This window comes from Tarenaya hassleriana, unplaced genomic scaffold (genome assembly GCF_000463585.1).
Source record: "Tarenaya hassleriana unplaced genomic scaffold, ASM46358v1 Cleome19, whole genome shotgun sequence".
NCBI lineage: Eukaryota > Viridiplantae > Streptophyta > Magnoliopsida > Brassicales > Cleomaceae > Tarenaya > Tarenaya hassleriana.
In genome coordinates, this window is record NW_010965304.1 from 2,401,215 (window position 1) to 2,419,848 (window position 18,634).

The 18,634-nt window shown below is 38.9% G+C and overlaps 2 protein-coding genes across 6 annotated transcripts; both read right to left on the reverse strand.

The window, feature by feature from the left end:
* Positions 1-132: 132 nt before the first annotated feature.
* LOC104811192 (rho GTPase-activating protein 6-like) lies at positions 133-9,077 on the reverse strand. 5 transcript variants are annotated; one of them, XM_010537819.1, is made up of 23 exons: positions 8,709-8,724; positions 8,034-8,053; positions 7,612-7,648; positions 7,395-7,471; positions 6,408-6,475; positions 6,245-6,323; positions 5,987-6,131; positions 5,765-5,884; positions 5,500-5,577; positions 5,306-5,361; positions 5,155-5,221; positions 4,979-5,066; positions 4,557-4,800; positions 4,258-4,479; positions 3,645-3,914; positions 3,141-3,190; positions 2,661-2,721; positions 2,494-2,577; positions 2,263-2,373; positions 1,965-2,134; positions 1,529-1,598; positions 1,245-1,430; positions 133-549 (listed from the first exon to the last, which is right to left on the reverse strand). In XM_010537819.1, the coding sequence occupies exons 5-23, from the start codon at positions 6,443-6,445 to the stop codon at positions 364-366; spliced, it is 2,325 nt and encodes a 774-aa protein (XP_010536121.1). In that variant the 5' UTR covers positions 6,446-6,475; positions 7,395-7,471; positions 7,612-7,648; positions 8,034-8,053; positions 8,709-8,724; the 3' UTR covers positions 133-363. The 5 variants fall into 5 exon arrangements, with proteins under 5 accessions (XP_010536121.1, XP_010536119.1, XP_010536117.1 ...); XM_010537816.2 differs by lacking the exon at positions 8,034-8,053 and adding an exon at positions 994-1,119 and having other exon boundaries at positions 483-549; positions 8,709-9,077; XM_010537817.2 differs by lacking the exon at positions 8,034-8,053 and having other exon boundaries at positions 133-542; positions 8,709-9,077.
* Positions 9,078-10,398: 1,321 nt separating this feature from the next.
* Positions 10,399-18,571, reverse strand: LOC104811193 (rho GTPase-activating protein 7-like). The gene is made up of 22 exons (XM_010537820.2): positions 18,125-18,571; positions 17,258-17,294; positions 17,016-17,092; positions 16,389-16,459; positions 16,239-16,317; positions 15,935-16,079; positions 15,719-15,838; positions 15,213-15,290; positions 14,981-15,036; positions 14,837-14,906; positions 14,616-14,703; positions 14,118-14,361; positions 13,814-14,035; positions 13,375-13,689; positions 13,115-13,164; positions 12,893-12,953; positions 12,732-12,815; positions 12,518-12,628; positions 12,252-12,424; positions 11,904-11,973; positions 11,613-11,819; positions 10,399-10,932 (listed from the first exon to the last, which is right to left on the reverse strand). Exons 1-22 carry the CDS (start codon positions 18,176-18,178, stop codon positions 10,759-10,761), a joined length of 2,586 nt encoding a protein of 861 aa, XP_010536122.1. The 5' UTR covers positions 18,179-18,571; the 3' UTR covers positions 10,399-10,758.
* Between the last annotated feature and the right edge of the window lie 63 nt (positions 18,572-18,634).

An 18,634-nucleotide genomic window follows, 5' to 3' on the forward strand; every position in this document is an offset into this window, starting at 1 on the left:
GTAAGAAAAATTGAAGAACAGGAAAGAAAATTTGACGCCAAATGCTTGAAGTAACACCATTTTCATCTCAAAATACGATGACATGATTTCATCATGGTCTTGATTTCGTATATACACATACGGACAACGACGTGTATACAAAAATTGTTCTTGAGAACCAATCATACTAACTTCACAACTTTACAATTCCACTTGCAAAATATTTTGCAAACATTGAAGCCTAATGATACATAAAAAAGCGTATGAAGTATTTGTCAACCAATCAAAAACCACATAAATCGGCTGTCCACAAAATTTGAACCAAAACACACATGAAAGACAGAAGGGGCATCACATACAAAATCAATGAGGCTGTCTTAAAAGCTACTTCCATGGTGAAGAAGATGATGGTCTCTGCATAAATGGTTGAGAAGAGGAGGAGCCGTATTTGAGGTCGAGGTTATGGAGCTGTTGCAGCAGTTGAGAACGGCGCTCCTTGAAGAAATCCAGACGGGTCGTTAGCTCCACGAGCGCTGCTGATGGATGATGCGCCCTCGGATGCTCTGTAATCTGCAAAGTCCCTTTTAGTTTTTCATTCCGAGGCTCGGAATTTCAAGGTTTAGTTTACACTGGGCTTGATGTGGATCGGGTACCCGATTTTTCTGGTTACCCGACCTCAGCCTCGAAGCCTTGGGTTTCTCAGACTGCCTACCCGATCTCGGCCTTCATGATCTGGGTACCCCCATGAACCAATTTTTTCATCCAGAAATTCGGACCCGAGTAGACCAAAACCACGTGACTCGACTCAATCACACTGAAATAGAATCAGACTTTCGACAGATGACGGAGATGAAACCAGCTCAAAGAAAAACTCGGTTTTCAACGGAGGCGATGGCAACTCGACTCGAAGCGAAAAAAATCGGCAGACAATTCGCCGGGGAACAAAGAGAATCAATGAACCCACAGAATCACAAGTTTGAACATGAGATAGAGAGAATTTGGATAAGAACAAACCTTTGTCGATATTCATTGAACATTAGGGGTAAATTCGTAATTTCACTGCATCAATGGTGCCTCAGGTAACCCGCGACACAATGGCCAAACTAGAACCCGAAGTTCGGGTTCCCCGTCCCGACCAACCTGGCATCGCAGGCATGGGACGGGTAATTCCAAGCATCTTTATACTTTCCTTTTTTTTTCCTTCAGACATGACTGGGATGTCTTGATTAATTAAAGAGATGGAGGTAACGAGAATGAAAACTTACATTTGCTGCTCTCGAGGCGGTCGGAGCAGATGGAGAATATATTGGAGAGCACTCATCAATTGACACGCTCACCAAGTTCGTTGACTGCGGCGGGTCTTGCCCACATGGCGGTTGCCTATTATCGCCCCCTACAAATCCCAGACCTCTACCGTTTCTCCATTCTGCTCCTAAAACACTCTCCTGCTCCTGCAGAGTTGAATGGGAAGAAAACGCTATAGGTCGACACAAGGGGACTAATTTACGAAACATACGTGCATTCGTCGATGGCTTAGTATGTGTAGTACCTCCATTCTTTGATTTCTTTTGTGATTAACATAAGCAAGAGTGGAATCAAAGTCCTGCTCGAAAAACTTGCTGCAACAATGTACAAACTATGTTTTAGACGAGATAGGTACATATACAACCTGAAAAAAGGGGGGGGGGGATCGAGATTGGAAACCATAGCAATTTTATGAGCTGCTTTTGGCCCGATTAATCACACGGTCCACAGCCCAGATGCTTGTTTGTATGCCTTTCCAAGGATATTTTTACATTAAAAAAAAAGAAAAGAAAAGTCGGTCCTCCAGATCCAAGATCAAGAAACAAGCAAAGGCTTAGACAGTGTTTTGCCTAAACAAATCCGAGTGTTGAAGATTAGATATTCTACGTTTGAGGTGAATAATACTGTTAAGAAAACTCTGCTTGAAAGAGAATGAGAAACCAGGAAGTAGAACAACTCACGGCTGAGCATTGTGACTGTGTTGATACTGATGATGGCCATGAGCATCTGCAAGTGAACTCACGTGATTTTGGCGTTGCTGGTTAAGTTGGTGGTGTAGTTCCGCAACTTTCTGCTTCAATCTGGCCACATCAGCTTCAGCAAGAGCGATCTCCTCAAGCTCGGTCCTTGTCTGCACATTCATCGCCATGTAAAAATTACGTTACAGCAAAAGGTTTAACCAGAATAGTGGGAAATAAACCCTAAACCCTAAAAGAAGAAGGAAAAGTCGGTTTTTCCCCCGCTAAAGTGCACACTGACTTTAGATTCCACACTATGGGAGCTAAGTTGTCCACAAGACATGCTTAACCCAACTTCCAGTGCAGTCCGGAGGTCCTTCTCAGCTTGAAGTTGCTCTTGTAATCTGGCCACCTGACGTTTTCATGGGAAGCTTAACCAGTAAATGAGGTTTCATTTTTTATCCGGGCTTATAGTTGGATAGGCAGGAGAACGAATAACATAATGTATAGAGAGAGAGAAAAAGGTATATACATCTTGTTCTAGTGCCAAACGACGTTCGTGCAACGCTTGCTTCCTCCTCTCCAAGCTAGTTAGAAGTATTACATTTCCTCTGGCCTGCCATGGATAATGGACTGTTTTGTCAGTAATGATACATTAAGTGAAACTGAAAACGCTAGTTCAAGTGCAAGAAGGAATACCTCCTTAGCAATTCTTTGCCGCAGCTCACTCTTCATGGTCTCGAGCCTCTGTATGACAAGCCTACAAGCAATGGATGAACAATTTTTCACAACCATAAAGGCATACTAGTATAAGAAATAATAGGCTTTGAAAGTTAAGAATAGTGCCAAAAAGCATAGAAAACATATGCTGAAACTCAAATTTATTCATTTTCATTTTCAAGGCGATGCAGACCGTTCTTTAGTACAGGCATTCTGCTTTTTGACCTGTTCAACCATAGGTATCCTAGATTGACCTCAGCAAGAGAATGAAGCTTCTGAGTTTTTTAACTCGGTTATTAGGAAAAAAAGTTGAAACCAGAGGGTTTTGACTATACATTTCAATAAAAGAATCGAAGTACTTTGAGAATGACAAACATGCGTAGAGACATGCATCCATGGAGAGCAACAAATAGATCTGTCTTAGAAGGACAAATGTAAATTCACAATTGAATATCTTACTCATCATCTCCAGAAGAATCAAATGATCCATTTGTAGGTTTTTTTCTCCCCTACAAACAATAGCCAACAACCCAAGAATTCAGGAGATTATCAAGAACTCATTGCGTATTCAATATTGATGTATCATATCAATGCAAAATACAAGTACTAATAGAGTTTATTGATATTAATATGACTTCAAACACCATCAAGTCTTCCCACACCGATGTTCGGAACTAAGTTTCTCATATGGTTCAGCGAGGAGGCAACATCACATCTTGCCACATGGCCCATATCATATGGATTTAAAGAAACATTTAAAGAGGAGACATCCTAGCGCAAATTGCAACCGAACAGGTCTACGAAAAAGGAAATTCATTGAACGCATGAATGGGCCTAGTGGTGAGGTAAGATAGCAAATAGATTAAACCACCTAAAACCTACTACACACAGTTCGTGCACCATAAAAAAGCAGCGTATACAAGAACTGAACAACCATCACATGTCAGGGAATGGAGAACTTACATTGCCTCTTCCCCAGAATGTTGATCGTTTTCCATTGATTGTCGAGGAGTCTGTAATTTTACTTTCAGAAGATGATGTGTATCCAGCAGGAGTACCAGGGTTGAGGGAAGTTAGTATCTCTTTCCTTGACCGATAACAATTTTCAATAGGTGAGACACTAGAAATTTCAATATCTTTAATAGGTTCTTCGTTTTGTTTCTTGTTTGAACTCTCAATTGAACAATAGATGTCTCTGGGAGACTCAACATCTGAATCTTCACCACCAAATCCCTGAAAGAGCATATTCAAGAAAAGGATAAGTTAAGCAAAACTTTCTACAAATAATATCAAATATTTTGGCAATGGGTTACCCAGTGTTAAAAAATAAAGCAGTAACAATCTATTTTTAGACAAAAGACCACAGAGGCTCAAACCCATACATAGCCAGACCGTTACTGATAGATGAAGGAATCATAACCTCACGCCTGACAAACAGGATCTCGTATTTCTAGAATGTGGAATACAGATTGATGTAACTAAGACACCATATACATTATTATCATCAAGTAGCTTTCACATTAGTGAATGAAGGGATTGAGATGCAATTGAGGGATATGGCAAAATAAATCCAAACCTTGTAATCATAGAGATCACTTCCAGCAAAATCACTGCCCTCGCTCAGTTTTCTGCTCAGCACAACCTCATTATCTTCATCTGTTTCTCGTTCAACCCCAATATCTGAATTATGGAAGCCAGTTTCTTTCAGCTCTATGTCCTCTTCATCACTTGAATTCTCAGGCCCACTATTTCCAATGTGCGAATCAGCAGAAATAGAGCACCTTTGAAGATGTTCATGCTGAGAAACCAATATGCGAGTACACATGAATGTGTGACAATTGTAAAAAAAAGTTGCATGATGTAAATGTATCTTACAGAAAATTCGTTATCATAATCATCCAAAAGAGTTGTAACAATGGCTTGAGCATTATTAGCTGCATTAGCAGCAGCAAGAAGCTGGGCAGAATTATCTCCATTCGTGCCAAAATCGTCTTCTAGATCACATTCACCAGCCAGTAGAGGACGTAAGAGCAATGGAGCCATACAAGCAGCTAGAGCAGATGAGGTCATCCGATTCTCGCAAGAATGAGATGCGATGGTATGCATCATCTTCAGAATCCTACAGAATACAACTCCAAGGTGAGAATAGAGCTGTCTAGAGCAACCTGAATAACGGAGTCCCAAGCATCTTTACCAATGAGAACAATGTAAACTGTTTGAGGCCCACCAGTTGACCGATGAACAACATTCTTATGTTTAATGCTTAAAACACTACCGAAAAAAATATGAGAACGTACCGCTGTAGGAGTCGCTTGTTCGGCTCTGGAAATGTTTCAACTATTGCAGAATGCAGTGAATTAATCCGAGCTTCTTTGTGATCAGTTTCTAACAAAACATGGTCAGTAATTATGTCAGCTTTACAGAAGAAGTATCAAATATTCAAAGATATAGGCCTTATGGCACAAAAACTTACTATAAGCTTCCAGCAAAGCAGTGCAGCATGATGCTGGAACTGGAGAAGGCAACTCCCTTAGAACATGCTGCATATTCAATAGCATGGTCTGAATCCTTCAACTAAATCACCAAATTAAACCTTATGGCTCACACAAATGGTAGTACACTACCTTAACACAGTCTCCAACAACATGTGGATCCTCATCGGGACTGAACTCTGTCTTGCCTAGGTAACAAATTAACAATATTTGGAGGAGTAAAGGGGGAAAATTAATAAAACAACCATAACCTCGACTACACTTAATTCTACCTTTTTCTAAAGTTGCACAGAGAAAGAGAAAGCAGATATGTAAAGGATAGCTACCTAGATCGTATTCCTGAATTCTGCGTTCTACCTCCTCAACATCTGCAGACTGTCTTAAGATTCCTTCAACTTTGGACCCTGTACAGAAAAAAAGGTACAAGAGAAAACTAAATAGAAGAACACACTTAATAGTCTCTTTTTTCAAACTGTAAAGAAAACCATATACCTGATCCTATAGTAGACTACAATACAAGACTAGTGGAGAATATATACAACTGGTAACAGAAAAAGGTTTGAATTAGATTTTAGATTAAGAAACTGATACCATATTGCTCAAGAAATTGAAGAGCTTTCTCAAGAAATGATGGGCTTCCATCAATATCTTCAAGAGCAAGCAAAATTGGCCTTCCAACAACCAAAGATTTAACTAGACGCTTATCCCTCCCTGAAAACCAGGATATGATTGAATATTCATATTAAATATGGAAGGAGCCACAACAGTGAAGTTATCAAAATAACAACACAAGTGAGATGAATAAGAACAAACATTGATTAAAGGACCCTTCAGTTGAATTGTTTGTTTCAGTCCGGAATATTCCATTGTGACCCATGACGAGAGCTGCATTAGGAGCTTGTGCAAGGGCCTGCTCAAAGGCAGTCTTCCACTCATACACCTCTTCCAATGTCTCAGCCTACATGATTTGAACAGACAGGATATTGTACAGCCTCACCAGAAGTAACTGGGCAACACACCCATCTAATCGAGAGAAAAACAAGATTATACAAAAACATTTAGAGTTGGCACCTTGAGGGTGAAGGCTCGTCCATCACACCCATCTGGGAATAAAACAGTCAGCAACTTCTTGTCTTCTCTCACCACGACACTACAAATAAGGATGCCAGGCTTGTCAGCTGTAAGCTAGAAAATGAAGATAGCCTTTTAGACAACAATCATTAGCAATAAATACCTCCCCGAACTGTTCAAGTCAATGCCTCCAAGAGTCATATTTCCTTCACCCTTCTGTGGTAATGCACTCTGTAAAATCATTGAAACAATGAGCTGGGAGGTCAAACGAATCAAGAAGTTGAGACAACAGATATCAAGACTCTTGGTAAGCGCCTGGTCGGAAGTCTTAGTTAGAATCAAGTTATCACTGATATTACTAAACGAAAAAAAAAAAAATCTAGTCTATAAAACTAGGAATTATTATTTACAAAAGGAAAATAAAACAATTGAGAATTGGAACCTAAATATAGGCCATCCAGGTTTGTCAGACAACGGAAGGAAGGGGAAGACAGAAGAAGATAAGAACTAGAAGATGACACGCGATATAGGGCAGGCATAATCATGAGACAACGGAATGATTGCAACTTATAGACCATCAGCAAGGATCTTTCTCTGATAGTCTGATGTTGTGCAGAAAACTAAATCTTATTATTAAGAGCATACAACAATACGAGCAAAAATTGGATGCTATGAATCTTCTAATAATGACCCACAAATAAGAAATTTACTGTTGGACTCCTAACATGAATCTAATTGACATAAACTCAACTTTTAACAAATTCTATGAGCATAAGGACAGGAAGTTTCGATAATAGCATCAGAATCAGCAAAAATGTTGCTTTACACCAAATATTACGAGGGAAATAAATAGGTAAATCAAAGGGTTTTTTACAATGTACTATGTTCAAGTTGAAGAAATAATGAGAAGAAATTAAGGGCATATGATATTACAGAATAATATCTACCAGTCATTCTACCAATTTTTCCGACTGACTTTTTGTGATCTGTTTTCCCTAAAAAATATACACTTTATCTGAAAGCATTTTGGCTTTGGGATATGCAAGTCAAAATTTTCCTTTTCACAAACATCATTAAATCCTCTAGTTTCCAGTGCAAAAACATATCACTGTCTTACGATGGACAACAATGAGAAGATGTAAATACTCACCGGATCATTTTTGAAAAAGACCAAAGAGGTTCTGGTGAGGATGAACCATCGCTTCTTCCAAGACTTCCAACCGAGTCCTACAAATCAAAATGCAATAAACAATATTTCAATACACAACAAGATGCCAGTAGCTAAAGAATTGATCCTGACACAGACATCTAGAAGAAGTGCAAACTTGAGATTCTTAACAAAATAACAGGAGAAAAAAAGAGACTACCTTTTGATGATATAAATAAAGACCCACTCTTGAAAACCTGCCAAAACGTATTGTCCAACAAAATAAGTGAGGATCACAAGTTTGCAGTCTTTTGCTATTTCAAAAACATAAAAGATCTGTCGAAGCTGAGATGTAAACAAACACTCTATACAAGAACGCGATTCTTTATACGGCTATCTGGGAAAGACATGTTATCTAGCATGAAAGACATTGACAGAAACTAATTGTTCATTATGCACTTCTTTCGCTCATCTAAACGAAGGCTCTTCTTTCAACTTCAGGCACCATTCCAATCAAAAGAAGTAATTCTACAGCAATTAAACCAGGAGAGATCCTTTAACTGCATATCACTTCAAAATCCCAGAAGACTCTTCCATTTCTTTCAAACTAAAGAACCTAAAAATGGTATGGATATCAATTACCTAAGCCAGCTGTTTAAGATCTGGAGCAATGTTGCCCGTCACCAAGGTCATGGCAGGCATACCCGTTGGCATAAAATGTTATAGCAACAAGTGAGACATACACAGCCACAAATATAATGCAAAGTGCAAGGTTGTCTCTAACAAATTTTCAATTCTTTTGAGTTCACGGCATATAGGTGTCTAATTAAACAAATTACAAAGCTACACCATTTTAATTGCGGAGAAAAACTAAGCAAGGATCTCCTGCTGATCAGGAGACATTTCTTACATCACCCAAACAAAACAAGGATGATATGCTTTTGACTCGTTTTGAACTGATGATTTTGGATTCCACCATCTTAATGACACTCAAGCCAAGATTTATTTTGAAAGAAAACAAATGTTTAAATCTACAATCTCAGGCAATCAAAGTCTACAGTTTTTGTCCACTTTCAAGTCATTGGCTACAAACAGGTTGAACCCAAGACAATCAATGGAAAATCTGACAACGGTTCATTGTTCAATTTTTATATTTTCTCGCGCCAAGGAAAATGCCTTCACTACACAATAAAAGCACCAGCAAAATTTACCAGCTTTGGACAAGATCCAACAAATTTTCTAATCAAAACTCCACTTTCACAGCAACCAAACAGTTAATAGAAAATACAAACAAATCAAACCAGAGAATTCATTCACCGTATCCGAAGCTCCGAGGCGTGGCCGCTCCAGTGCCGCTAAAGAAGCCGCCATTGCGGACTACACTAAATAAGCATCAATCAAACCTCGGATTCCGCATCCAATCAAAACCCCAGTTGATAAAACCCTTAAAAACCTAGAATTCCCTCTTCGATTCCAGGAGCAGAACAAAAGAACCAAGCTACTCTTTCTCTCTCCACCGGGCTCCACAGACAGCAAATCATATCCATTACATCGAAACCTTTCCCTCACTTTCTCCCATTTACTCGCCAAACTCCGTCAATTTCCCGCGAGAGATATGGCCGAAACCGGAGGAGAAAGCATTCCGTCTCACCTACTGAAGCAGCTGTAGAGAGAGAGAAGATGGTGGCAGGGAATGGAGAACTTACATTGCCTCTTCCCCAGAATGTTGATCGTTTTCCATTGATTGTCGAGGAGTCTGTAATTTTACTTTCAGAAGATGATGTGTATCCAGCAGGAGTACCAGGGTTGAGGGAAGTTAGTATCTCTTTCCTTGACCGATAACAATTTTCAATAGGTGAGACACTAGAAATTTCAATATCTTTAATAGGTTCTTCGTTTTGTTTCTTGTTTGAACTCTCAATTGAACAATAGATGTCTCTGGGAGACTCAACATCTGAATCTTCACCACCAAATCCCTGAAAGAGCATATTCAAGAAAAGGATAAGTTAAGCAAAACTTTCTACAAATAATATCAAATATTTTGGCAATGGGTTACCCAGTGTTAAAAAATAAAGCAGTAACAATCTATTTTTAGACAAAAGACCACAGAGGCTCAAACCCATACATAGCCAGACCGTTACTGATAGGGACCATTAAAAACGCGCCACGACAGCGACATAACCTTTTTTTCTGTTATATTGTAATTTTAAATTATTTTTATATATGTGTTTATATATTTAATTTATTTTGTAAGTTTTTAATATATTTTTTTTATCCAGAAATGTTTTGTCAAATATTTGAAGCGTTGCTTCAAAAAGCCAAGTCCGCTTTCACGTCAAAAGAGCAGTAATTTGCGGGGAAAACAAAGTAATAAGGAGCAATTTACATGGAGACCCCTGAATCTTAAACAAATTAGCAGTAAAGAGATCAACCTTTGATATATCACATTTGGGCCCCCGTAATTTCATCTCCGTACAGTCTAAAAGTTTAGTTATGTAACAAGTAATAAGCATATCAATGCATGAATCTGAGTGATTTGAGCCACTAAAACGTTGGACTCGAGAAACCTTTTGCCCAAGTTCTGTACTTTTACCTAATTTCTAATTTCTAATGCACAAAGATGTGAATATTCCAAAGATCATATATGGCATTTGATTGGTTGTTATGTAATAAAATTTATCATATATAAATGGAATAATGAACCTAGCTTTGTTCATAACTGAAAGACCATATCCTATACAAATGCTGCATACAGTAGAGATCAAGCTCGGTTTGGTGAGTGACAGGTGATTGATAGAGATCACACTTACTCCAAGATTTAATAAAAGCTTTAGAAGCTGTCGAGAACTTGTGATGTTTTTCTTTGGGGGGACAATTCAAAAAATTGATGGAAAGATCATCTTCTTGATCAAGCTTCACTTAGCTAATGGATTGGATTTCAGGTTGAAATTAAATCAGAACACTTTACGCACACTAATTTCCTTATTGCAGTAGACAAAAATAGGGCTGAGTTGAAACGTAAAATACTTGCAAGCATAACCATTCTCACACACAAAATGCAATTCCGTGGTTTGAAGATGAGATTTATGTACACAAAATGATGGCTAAACAAAAAGGACGAAAAGAATCTGGTCATGCCTCCCCCGGAACGCATCTCCGTCTTTTCTTTTTTGTTTCCATTTTCTACCTCCAGGGTGAAAAGAGGAAGAGGATTTTCCGGGTTTCGTGAGGGAGTCTAGAACAGGGAAGATGAAGCACAAGAGAAGAGAAAAATATATACTGGATCATCAAAAGGATATACAGAACAGAGAAAGCTGCCTGAATCCACCATGGCAATAGATGGATGCTATGAAGTAGTTTTGCCCGGTTAGTTCCAAGGTGGAGAAGACGGTCTGCGAATGAAGTCTTTGGAGGATAACTCGTAGTTGAGGTCAAGTTTCTGGAGCTGCTCCATGAGCTGTGACCGTCGTTCCTTGAAGAAATCCAGACGTGTTGTCAACTCTACCAGTGTTGCGGATGGAAGTCTCGGGTATTCCATCATCTGCAAAACCGTCATGATTAAACATTGAAGTTAATGTGCTCAGATGAAATAATTGATAAAATTGACTATAAGATTTAAGCATCACTCAGAACATGATCCTGGACATTGTTGCAGAGAAAGGCAGACTCTGGTTCAATTCAAAAAGTGTTACTCAGCAATGAATAACTACCTCAAAAAGGTTCAATCATTTCGGTTTTTTGTCCAATGAAGTTAGAAAAGCCAAAAAAATGGGTAAGACTTTCTTCTTCTTTACCTACTTGGAGCTCTATTCTTACTATTCCAAAGCCTCTTTTTCTACTCATGTTGTTCCAAACCCCGTGGTCAGTACGGCATGTTGTTAGGTGAAGGAAAAATGAAGAGCAACTCATTTGCTAAGTTGTACTTAGAACTACATCTCAAACCATGTGTAAGAGTTTGTCCTCTCATGTTTCTCAGAACCGTCAGCTCTGATTTGCAAGGACAGGAACCGACCATGCACGACTTGGCTGCCATTATCTTCTGCAACTGTACAACTTAAACTAACCAGGCTTAAGGTCAAGCATAGAGCTGCTCGACAATCTTGACTATCTAATGCGATCTAAACTCATCCTCAAGTATTTTACTTCTATCTAATGAGGATTAGCTAAGAAATTGATCAAGAGAATTAGAGAACCAATAGGAGTAAGAGGAAAAGATCTTACATCTACTGCTCTTGAAGTGGAAGGAACGGATGGGGAATCTATGGCTGACAACTTGTCCACAGGCACATTCAAGGATACTTCATTGTTCCCAGTGTCAATCATGCTCATTGATTCTGGTACTTGTTGATGAGATGATTGTATGTTATGGCCAACAGCTGCAGATCCTGCCGCTCTACTATTTCTCCACTCTGTCTCTATCAAACCCTCCTGCGGGTTTACATCATTTTGGACAATTACAGTTTAATGCGAACTAAAACAAAAACAAATAGTGAAAAGATTAACAAGAAATACCTCGTTTCTTTGTTTTCTTCCATTATTTACAAAGGCAAGGGTGGAATCAAAATCTTGCTGAAGAAACCTCCTGCAGAAACAAGTGACAGTTTTAGAAGCAACAAATGGATGTAAAACTAATCACATTTTGGTGCATTAAGAGAAATGCCACACAAATGATTAATATAATCATCTCATGTGTAGACAATTTTTGATCAATTGTTAATAAGAATGATTAATATAATCATCTCATGTGTAGACAATTTTTGATCAATTGTTAATAAGCTAATCTGATATACTGTATAACTGAATAATAGGATCTCCAATGAGATTAAGAAACAGGTAACAACTCAAAGTAAAACAACTCACATTTGAGGATTTTGACTCTGGAGATACTGATTATTATTATCAAGTACATCCGAGAGGGATCCAAGGTGATTCTGACGTTGCTGGTTAAGCTGATGGTGTAATTCCGCAACCTTCTGCTTCAACCGGACCACATCAGCTTCGGCCAGAGCAATCTCCTCAAGCTCAGCCCTTGTCTTCACCATTAATATTGGCCATTAGCTCTTTATGACAGCTAGAATTTTGAACTCAAGAAGCACGAGGCTTGATTCCTCAAAATGAATACTTACTTTAGAATCCACACCATGTGGGCTAAAATGTCCAGAAGACATGCTCAAACCAACCTCTAATGCAGCTCGGAGATCTCTCTCGGCTTGCAGCTGCTCTTGTAATCTTGACACCTATACAAGTGTTTCAAAGATAAGAAATTCCTACTGCATCTAACAAAAAAATATGCAGAATAGAAAAATAAACATCGATTAGGTAAGAAGAAAAAGGTTATACATCTTGTTCAAGTGCCAAGCGTCGTTCGTGCAATGCTTGTTTCCTTCTCTCCAAGCTGGCCTGTAATATCACATTCCCTCTTGCCTATAACATATAATTGACAACACTGTTAACTTAAAGCCAGCATATATCTCAAAATTTTCAGCAGCAGACCCTGTTACCTCCTTAGCAATTCGTTGCCGCAGTTCATTCTTTGTGATCTCAAGCCTTTGTATAGCAACCCTACACGCAATTGATGAACCATTTGAGACAAAAACAACAACAACAAGAACAAAATCACCTAATTAATTTTTGCTTCTGCCTAATGTGAGTGGCAGCCAGAAAAATGAATCTACATAGATATATTAAGAGATGATGGATATGCTCAAGAGCGAAAGTCTTACTCGTCTTCTCCTGAAGAATCAAACGATCCATTTGAGGGCGTCTTTTTGGCCTGTGCCAAGAAATACATACAACAAAGATTATAAAGAAAACATAACTGACCTATGCTCTCTTGTATCTTTAAGTTAGATCATAACAGTTACAGTAACGAGACAACATTTTATTATAAACCTCGTCAACACAAGTTACTGCAAGCGATACCATGGTTCAAACCAGCTGCATAAAAAAAATACCTGTTCATTCAAAATAAGTGAACACTTACATTGCCCCGACCCCAGAATGGTGTTCGCTTCGTCTTGACAGAAGAGCCGGTAGCCTTAGTTGTGGGTTTCCCACTTGATGATTCAAGTCCACAAGCAGCCAGAGACTTCCCAGGAGAGTGTGATGCTGAAAACTTCCCTGGTGAGTGATTAGACTCATCAACAAGTGAGAGACAAGAGTTTTCTCTTTCTTTAGCTGGACCACTATTTCCTTCATTTTCTCTAGCTAATTTCCCATGACATGGACGATATGAAGTCCCAATTGGACCACTAATGTCTCTTGGTGATTCAACATCGGATTCATCAGCAACAAATCCCTACAAAGAATGTACATAGAATTAAGAAATAAATAAAAGTATAATTCTAGCATTTGGGACAATACCCAAACAAGATCAACCAACACAGACATAAGGATACAACAGCCAATAGCTGAGAATATACCTTGTAATCGTAGAGATCGCTACCAGCGTAACCACTGCTCTCACTCATTTTTCCACTGAGTGCCCTTTCATTATCATCATCTGTTACTGGGTCCACTTCATTCTCACCCTTGTGACACCCACTATCTTTCACATCTAAGTTTCCATCATCACTTGAATCATCAGGGCCACTGTTTCCGATATGTGAATCGGTAGAAATTGAACATCTTCGTGTATTCTCTTCCTGAAAGATCACAGATAAACAAATATGACATGCAACATCGACGGAATTCAGTCGAAATTCTAATGATCTGAAAGCAACCTACATCGAATATGTTGTCATACTCCTCCAAAAGAATTGTAATGATGGCTTGAGCATTATTAGCAGCATTGGCAGCAGCAAGAAGCTGAGCAGAATTATCTTCACCAGCATCAAATTCATCTTCTAAATCACATTCACCAGCTAGCAGAGGACGAAGGAGCAAGGGAGACATGCAGGCAGCTACAGCAGATGGGGTCATTCGATTCTCACGAGAATGAGATGAGATAGTATGCATCATCTTTAAAATCCTGTGAAGTATAATATCAAGCTAAACATAAGTGTTCCTGAGATATCTGATCAAGGACTCTCAACAAACCTTACTCATGAAAGCCGAATTGATCTCATCTGGTAGATAAAACTTTGACTAAGCATCTGTCAAGTTGTTTCAAGTTTGCCAATAATCAACTGGCTAAATTGTACTCAGCATCCACTGAATTTTTTGAATCTTTTACCACAGGAAATGTTGGCAAAACAATAAGCCACAAGAGTATCTGGAACATACCTTTGTAGTAGACGTCTATTAGGCTCAGGAAATGTTTCCACTACAGCGGAGCGTAATGAAGTAATCCGAGCTTCCGTAGAATCTATTTCTGATCCAACAAAATAGCCAGCAAAGATGTTAACTACACAGAAGTACTTATGAGACTAAAATATATGTACACATACATGTACATTTATACAAATAGTCTGTTGGAAAGGAAGTAGCAGAGAGAAGGAACTCACTGTAAGCTTCCAGCAGAGCAGTGCAACATGATGCTGGAACTGGAGAAGAAGGCAATTCCCTCAGGACATGCTGCAGATAAGTAAATTTGGCTAAACATACCAATACTCCAATTAAACATTACACCGTAGACAGGAAGAAACTACCTTAATACAGTCTCCAATAACATGTGGATCCTCATCAGGACTGAACTCTGTTTTGCCTAGGGAAATTATTTGGAGAAAGAAGGAAATAAGTTGAAAAGTTCATTGGAAAGTGCACATATAAAAGTTACCTAGGATGTGTAAAATATCACACAAGACATAAGCCCAACATGATTTACTTAAATTTATTGAGAAAGAATTTATTGAGAAAGAACAATTAGTGGAGGATATATACCTTGTTCATATTCTTCAACTCTTCGTTCCACTTCCTCAACATCAGCAGATTGTCTTAAAATTCCTTCGACATTAGTTCCTATGGGACAGAGAAGACCGAGACCCAAAAGAAAGCAGCAGTTATACAACTAAACGCATTTCCAAAGAAAGGAAAATCCATATGTTACTTAACGTTAGTACGTTACAAGAAACTTTGCACTTGGGCAATGAGATACCAAGAACCCAGAAAAATAGCAATTCCTATTACTTTGGCTGGATCATTCGTATTTACAATACAGACGTGGTGATCAATTGGACTTTTGATTAATTAATTTTTTTTTACTGACCTCCTTTCTTTCATATGCAGAGAATCTATGCAGTATGCACTGAAAGATACTCTCCACAACAGGAAAACAGTAAAAAGATGCCATGGGTTCTCTTTGGAAGCAAAAAGGTCATGTATCGAGCAAAACCTTATGATAAAATAACGTGCAAACCACAAAGCACAATGATAGCCAAGAAACTTACCATACTTCTCAAGGAACTGGAGAGCTTTCTCGAGAAACGAGGGACTTCCATCAATATCTTCGAGAGCAAGCAAGATTGGCCTTCCAACAACCAAGGATTTAACATTGCGCTTGTCCCTCCCTAAGTGACAGAAACCGCTAATACGATGGGCAAAATTCATAGACGTGGGAAAGTAAATTAGTGATTATAAAAGCAGTAAGATGGGTTAGAACAAACATTGATGAAAAGACCCCTCCAGAGCCTCATTTGTTTCAGCCCGGAATATTCCATTCTGGCCCATGACAAGCGCTGCATTAGGAGCCTGTGTGAGGGCTTGCTCAAGAGCAGTCTTCCACTCATACAAATCTTCTGATGTCTCAGCCTACATGATCCAGATTGGTAATGAAAAGAGAAATTAAAACCATACAAGGGCCATCTTATAGGACTACTAGGAAGCAGACAACACAGTATCTGGACCGTGCTGCAAATAGCCATCCATACCATATAAGAAGAGTAGACTATTATGTGGATGCTTAAGTACCTTGAGAGTGAAAGCTCTCCCATCACGCCCATCAGGAAACAACACTGTCAACAATTTTTTATCCTCTCTCACCACAACACTGAAAACAAGAATGTTTGTGAGCAATACACCATGGATTTTGTTCTAACCAACTAGTAGGAACCTACATACCTCCCAGAATTGTTCAAGTCAATGCCTCCCAGAGTTAAGTTAACTTCACCACCCTTTTGTGGTAATGCACTCTGCAAAACATTTTAGATAGTACATTAGTTAGTCACCATTATTATAATAACACCTAACATTAAAAGGTAGGCAACTGCAGACCCTTGTCAATACATGGATAAATTATATTTGGTGGGTCAATAACACTGGCTTAGGATAAGATAACTAACAGCACGAAACACAAATGGAATAATGGATCTCTAAGCATTCTTTTATATGTATTTAAGAAAAGGTGTTGTTTTAAGTAACAAGCACCGCTCATATACCATGTAAAGTAACTAAGGTTACAATACAAGTGATAGAAGGTCATTGAACATATTGTTCATCTGATACAATGAGAAAAATAAAGGGAACTTATACACAACAGAATAACTTTCCCAACTAATTAGACAACTCCAATCTCATGATTTCTTAACGTATCTACCTTACATCTGATACACCCCACCGGGTTACGTGATTTCTAAAGATCATCAATATTCCTATCTTTATCGGAAGCTAATGTGAAAAAAATCAAGATTTCAAAGGAGTGCATCTTAATAGTGTTTGCAAATATGCAAAGTGATAGCGGATACTGACAGGGTCATTTTTGAAGAAGACCAAAGAAGTGCGTGTGAGGATGAACCAGCGCTTCTTCCAAGACTTCCAGCCCAGTCCTGTGGAGCAAAATGTCGAAAGCAATCAGTTCATAGTCTTGGAGGACACAACTGCTACAAGGAAGTAATTTCATCTTCAAATTAATAACCGAACCAAAATGATGGAGCCTGGTGAGTTAACAGAGAGTAGGCAGATCAGACAAACCAAAAGGCCGTGCAGGTTACCTTTTGAGGATATAAAGAGCGGACCACTCTTAAAAACCTGTCAGACAGAACATACATGGATTAGATAACATTAGTAATCACCATCAGTCTCAGGAATCAAATATATGTTTCAAAAAGGAGAAAACCGATATAAACTAATGACCGGGCAAAATCAACAAAAGGCTCGAAATATATCTCCATTATGTAGCTTATATCAAAGACATTAAATATTGAGCGGCTTGATATCCCGTCAGACACTGAAATATGCATACTTTGTTATTTCGACCAAAAGTGTTCTGTGGAATCACTAATCTCTAACTACATTACACATCTGCATCCCACGGCCTCATCTAATTTCTTCCGACAAATCACTAAGAAAAGCAGCTCTCCATCAACTTAGCTGCTCTTTGATGTGTTGGAAATGTACCCAACACCATTCCCATAAATCATGTCATATCGATTATAACACTAGTCTTCCAACATGATGATATAGGCTTCTGGGACTGAATGACCACTACATATAAGTCCTCATAAGATCGAATTTCGCAACAAGTCAAGCCCATGCAATATGAAATTCCCAATGTCAACCATAATGCAGATTAACTCTATACAACAAAGAGATTAATTTTTTAGTGAAAATAATTTCCAAGCTTTTCCATTCTCTCAGTACGCTCGGACCGAGATTTGAAGACAGTGAATCCTGGAACAATTCCAGTTCCACTACGCCACAACTCGTCAGCACATTCCCAAGTTGCTCAACATTTTGCGATCTGCACTCACATGGGATCCAATTTGATCTCTCTGCCATTATCACTGCACTTTCTCGGCGACCAGCCAGAAAAAATAAAGAAATAAACCAAAACTAATGTAGCTCAGAAACTCCATTACCGTATTCGAAGCTCCACCTCGTGGCCGTTCCAAAGCCGCTACAGAAGCCTCCATTACCCCAAATGCATAATCACAGATTCAACCTCAAAGCAGGATCCAGCTTGATCCAGAAGACCCAAAACTAGGGTTTTCCTCTTCGATACGCAAAAGGGAAGAACAAGACAACTAACGACAACCTACAAACAACAATCACCAAACCAAGCTACTCTCTCTCTCTCCTCTCTCCACTTCCAATCATTTTCTTCAAAAACATTGAAGCATTACACCCTGCAAAGAAAACCCGCAATCAATTTTCTCCCGTTTTCCCTCTTTTTCCCGCGACTCAAGGGATATTCTCCTGCTTCTGTGTGGGATTTTGCTAGAGAGATAGAAATGAGAAACTTTGCTTTACAGTTTACACCCACTTTTGGAGAGAGAGAGAGAGAGGGGATGGGCTATGAGTGTCGGAGAAGTCACGGGTCAGGTCCGGTGAGGAAACCGTAGTGTGCTATGTTTCTCTGACCAATGTGA

Bases quoted from the DNA above. Each gene is read 5' to 3' on its own strand.
- LOC104811192 (XM_010537815.1), bottom strand. From the start codon at position 8,762: ATGGCGGCTTCTTTAGCGGCACTGGAGCGGCCACGCCTCGGAGCTTCG. The intron at 7,472-7,611 runs GTAGTCTCTTTT...TTTGATTTGTAG, and splicing joins TTTATTTATATCATCAAAAG to GACTCGGTTGGAAGTCTTGG. The intron at 2,722-3,140 runs GTAAGATATTCA...CATTGCTTGTAG, and splicing joins GATTCTTCTGGAGATGATGA to GCTTGTCATACAGAGGCTCG.
- LOC104811193 (XM_010537820.2), bottom strand. From the start codon at position 18,178: ATGGAGGCTTCTGTAGCGGCTTTGGAACGGCCACGAGGTGGAGCTTCG. The intron at 11,820-11,903 runs GTATTTCTTGTT...GTAAACCCGCAG, and splicing joins GAAGAAAACAAAGAAACGAG to GAGGGTTTGATAGAGACAGA. The intron at 10,933-11,612 runs GTAAGATCTTTT...ACGGTTTTGCAG, and splicing joins CCACTTCAAGAGCAGTAGAT to ATGATGGAATACCCGAGACT.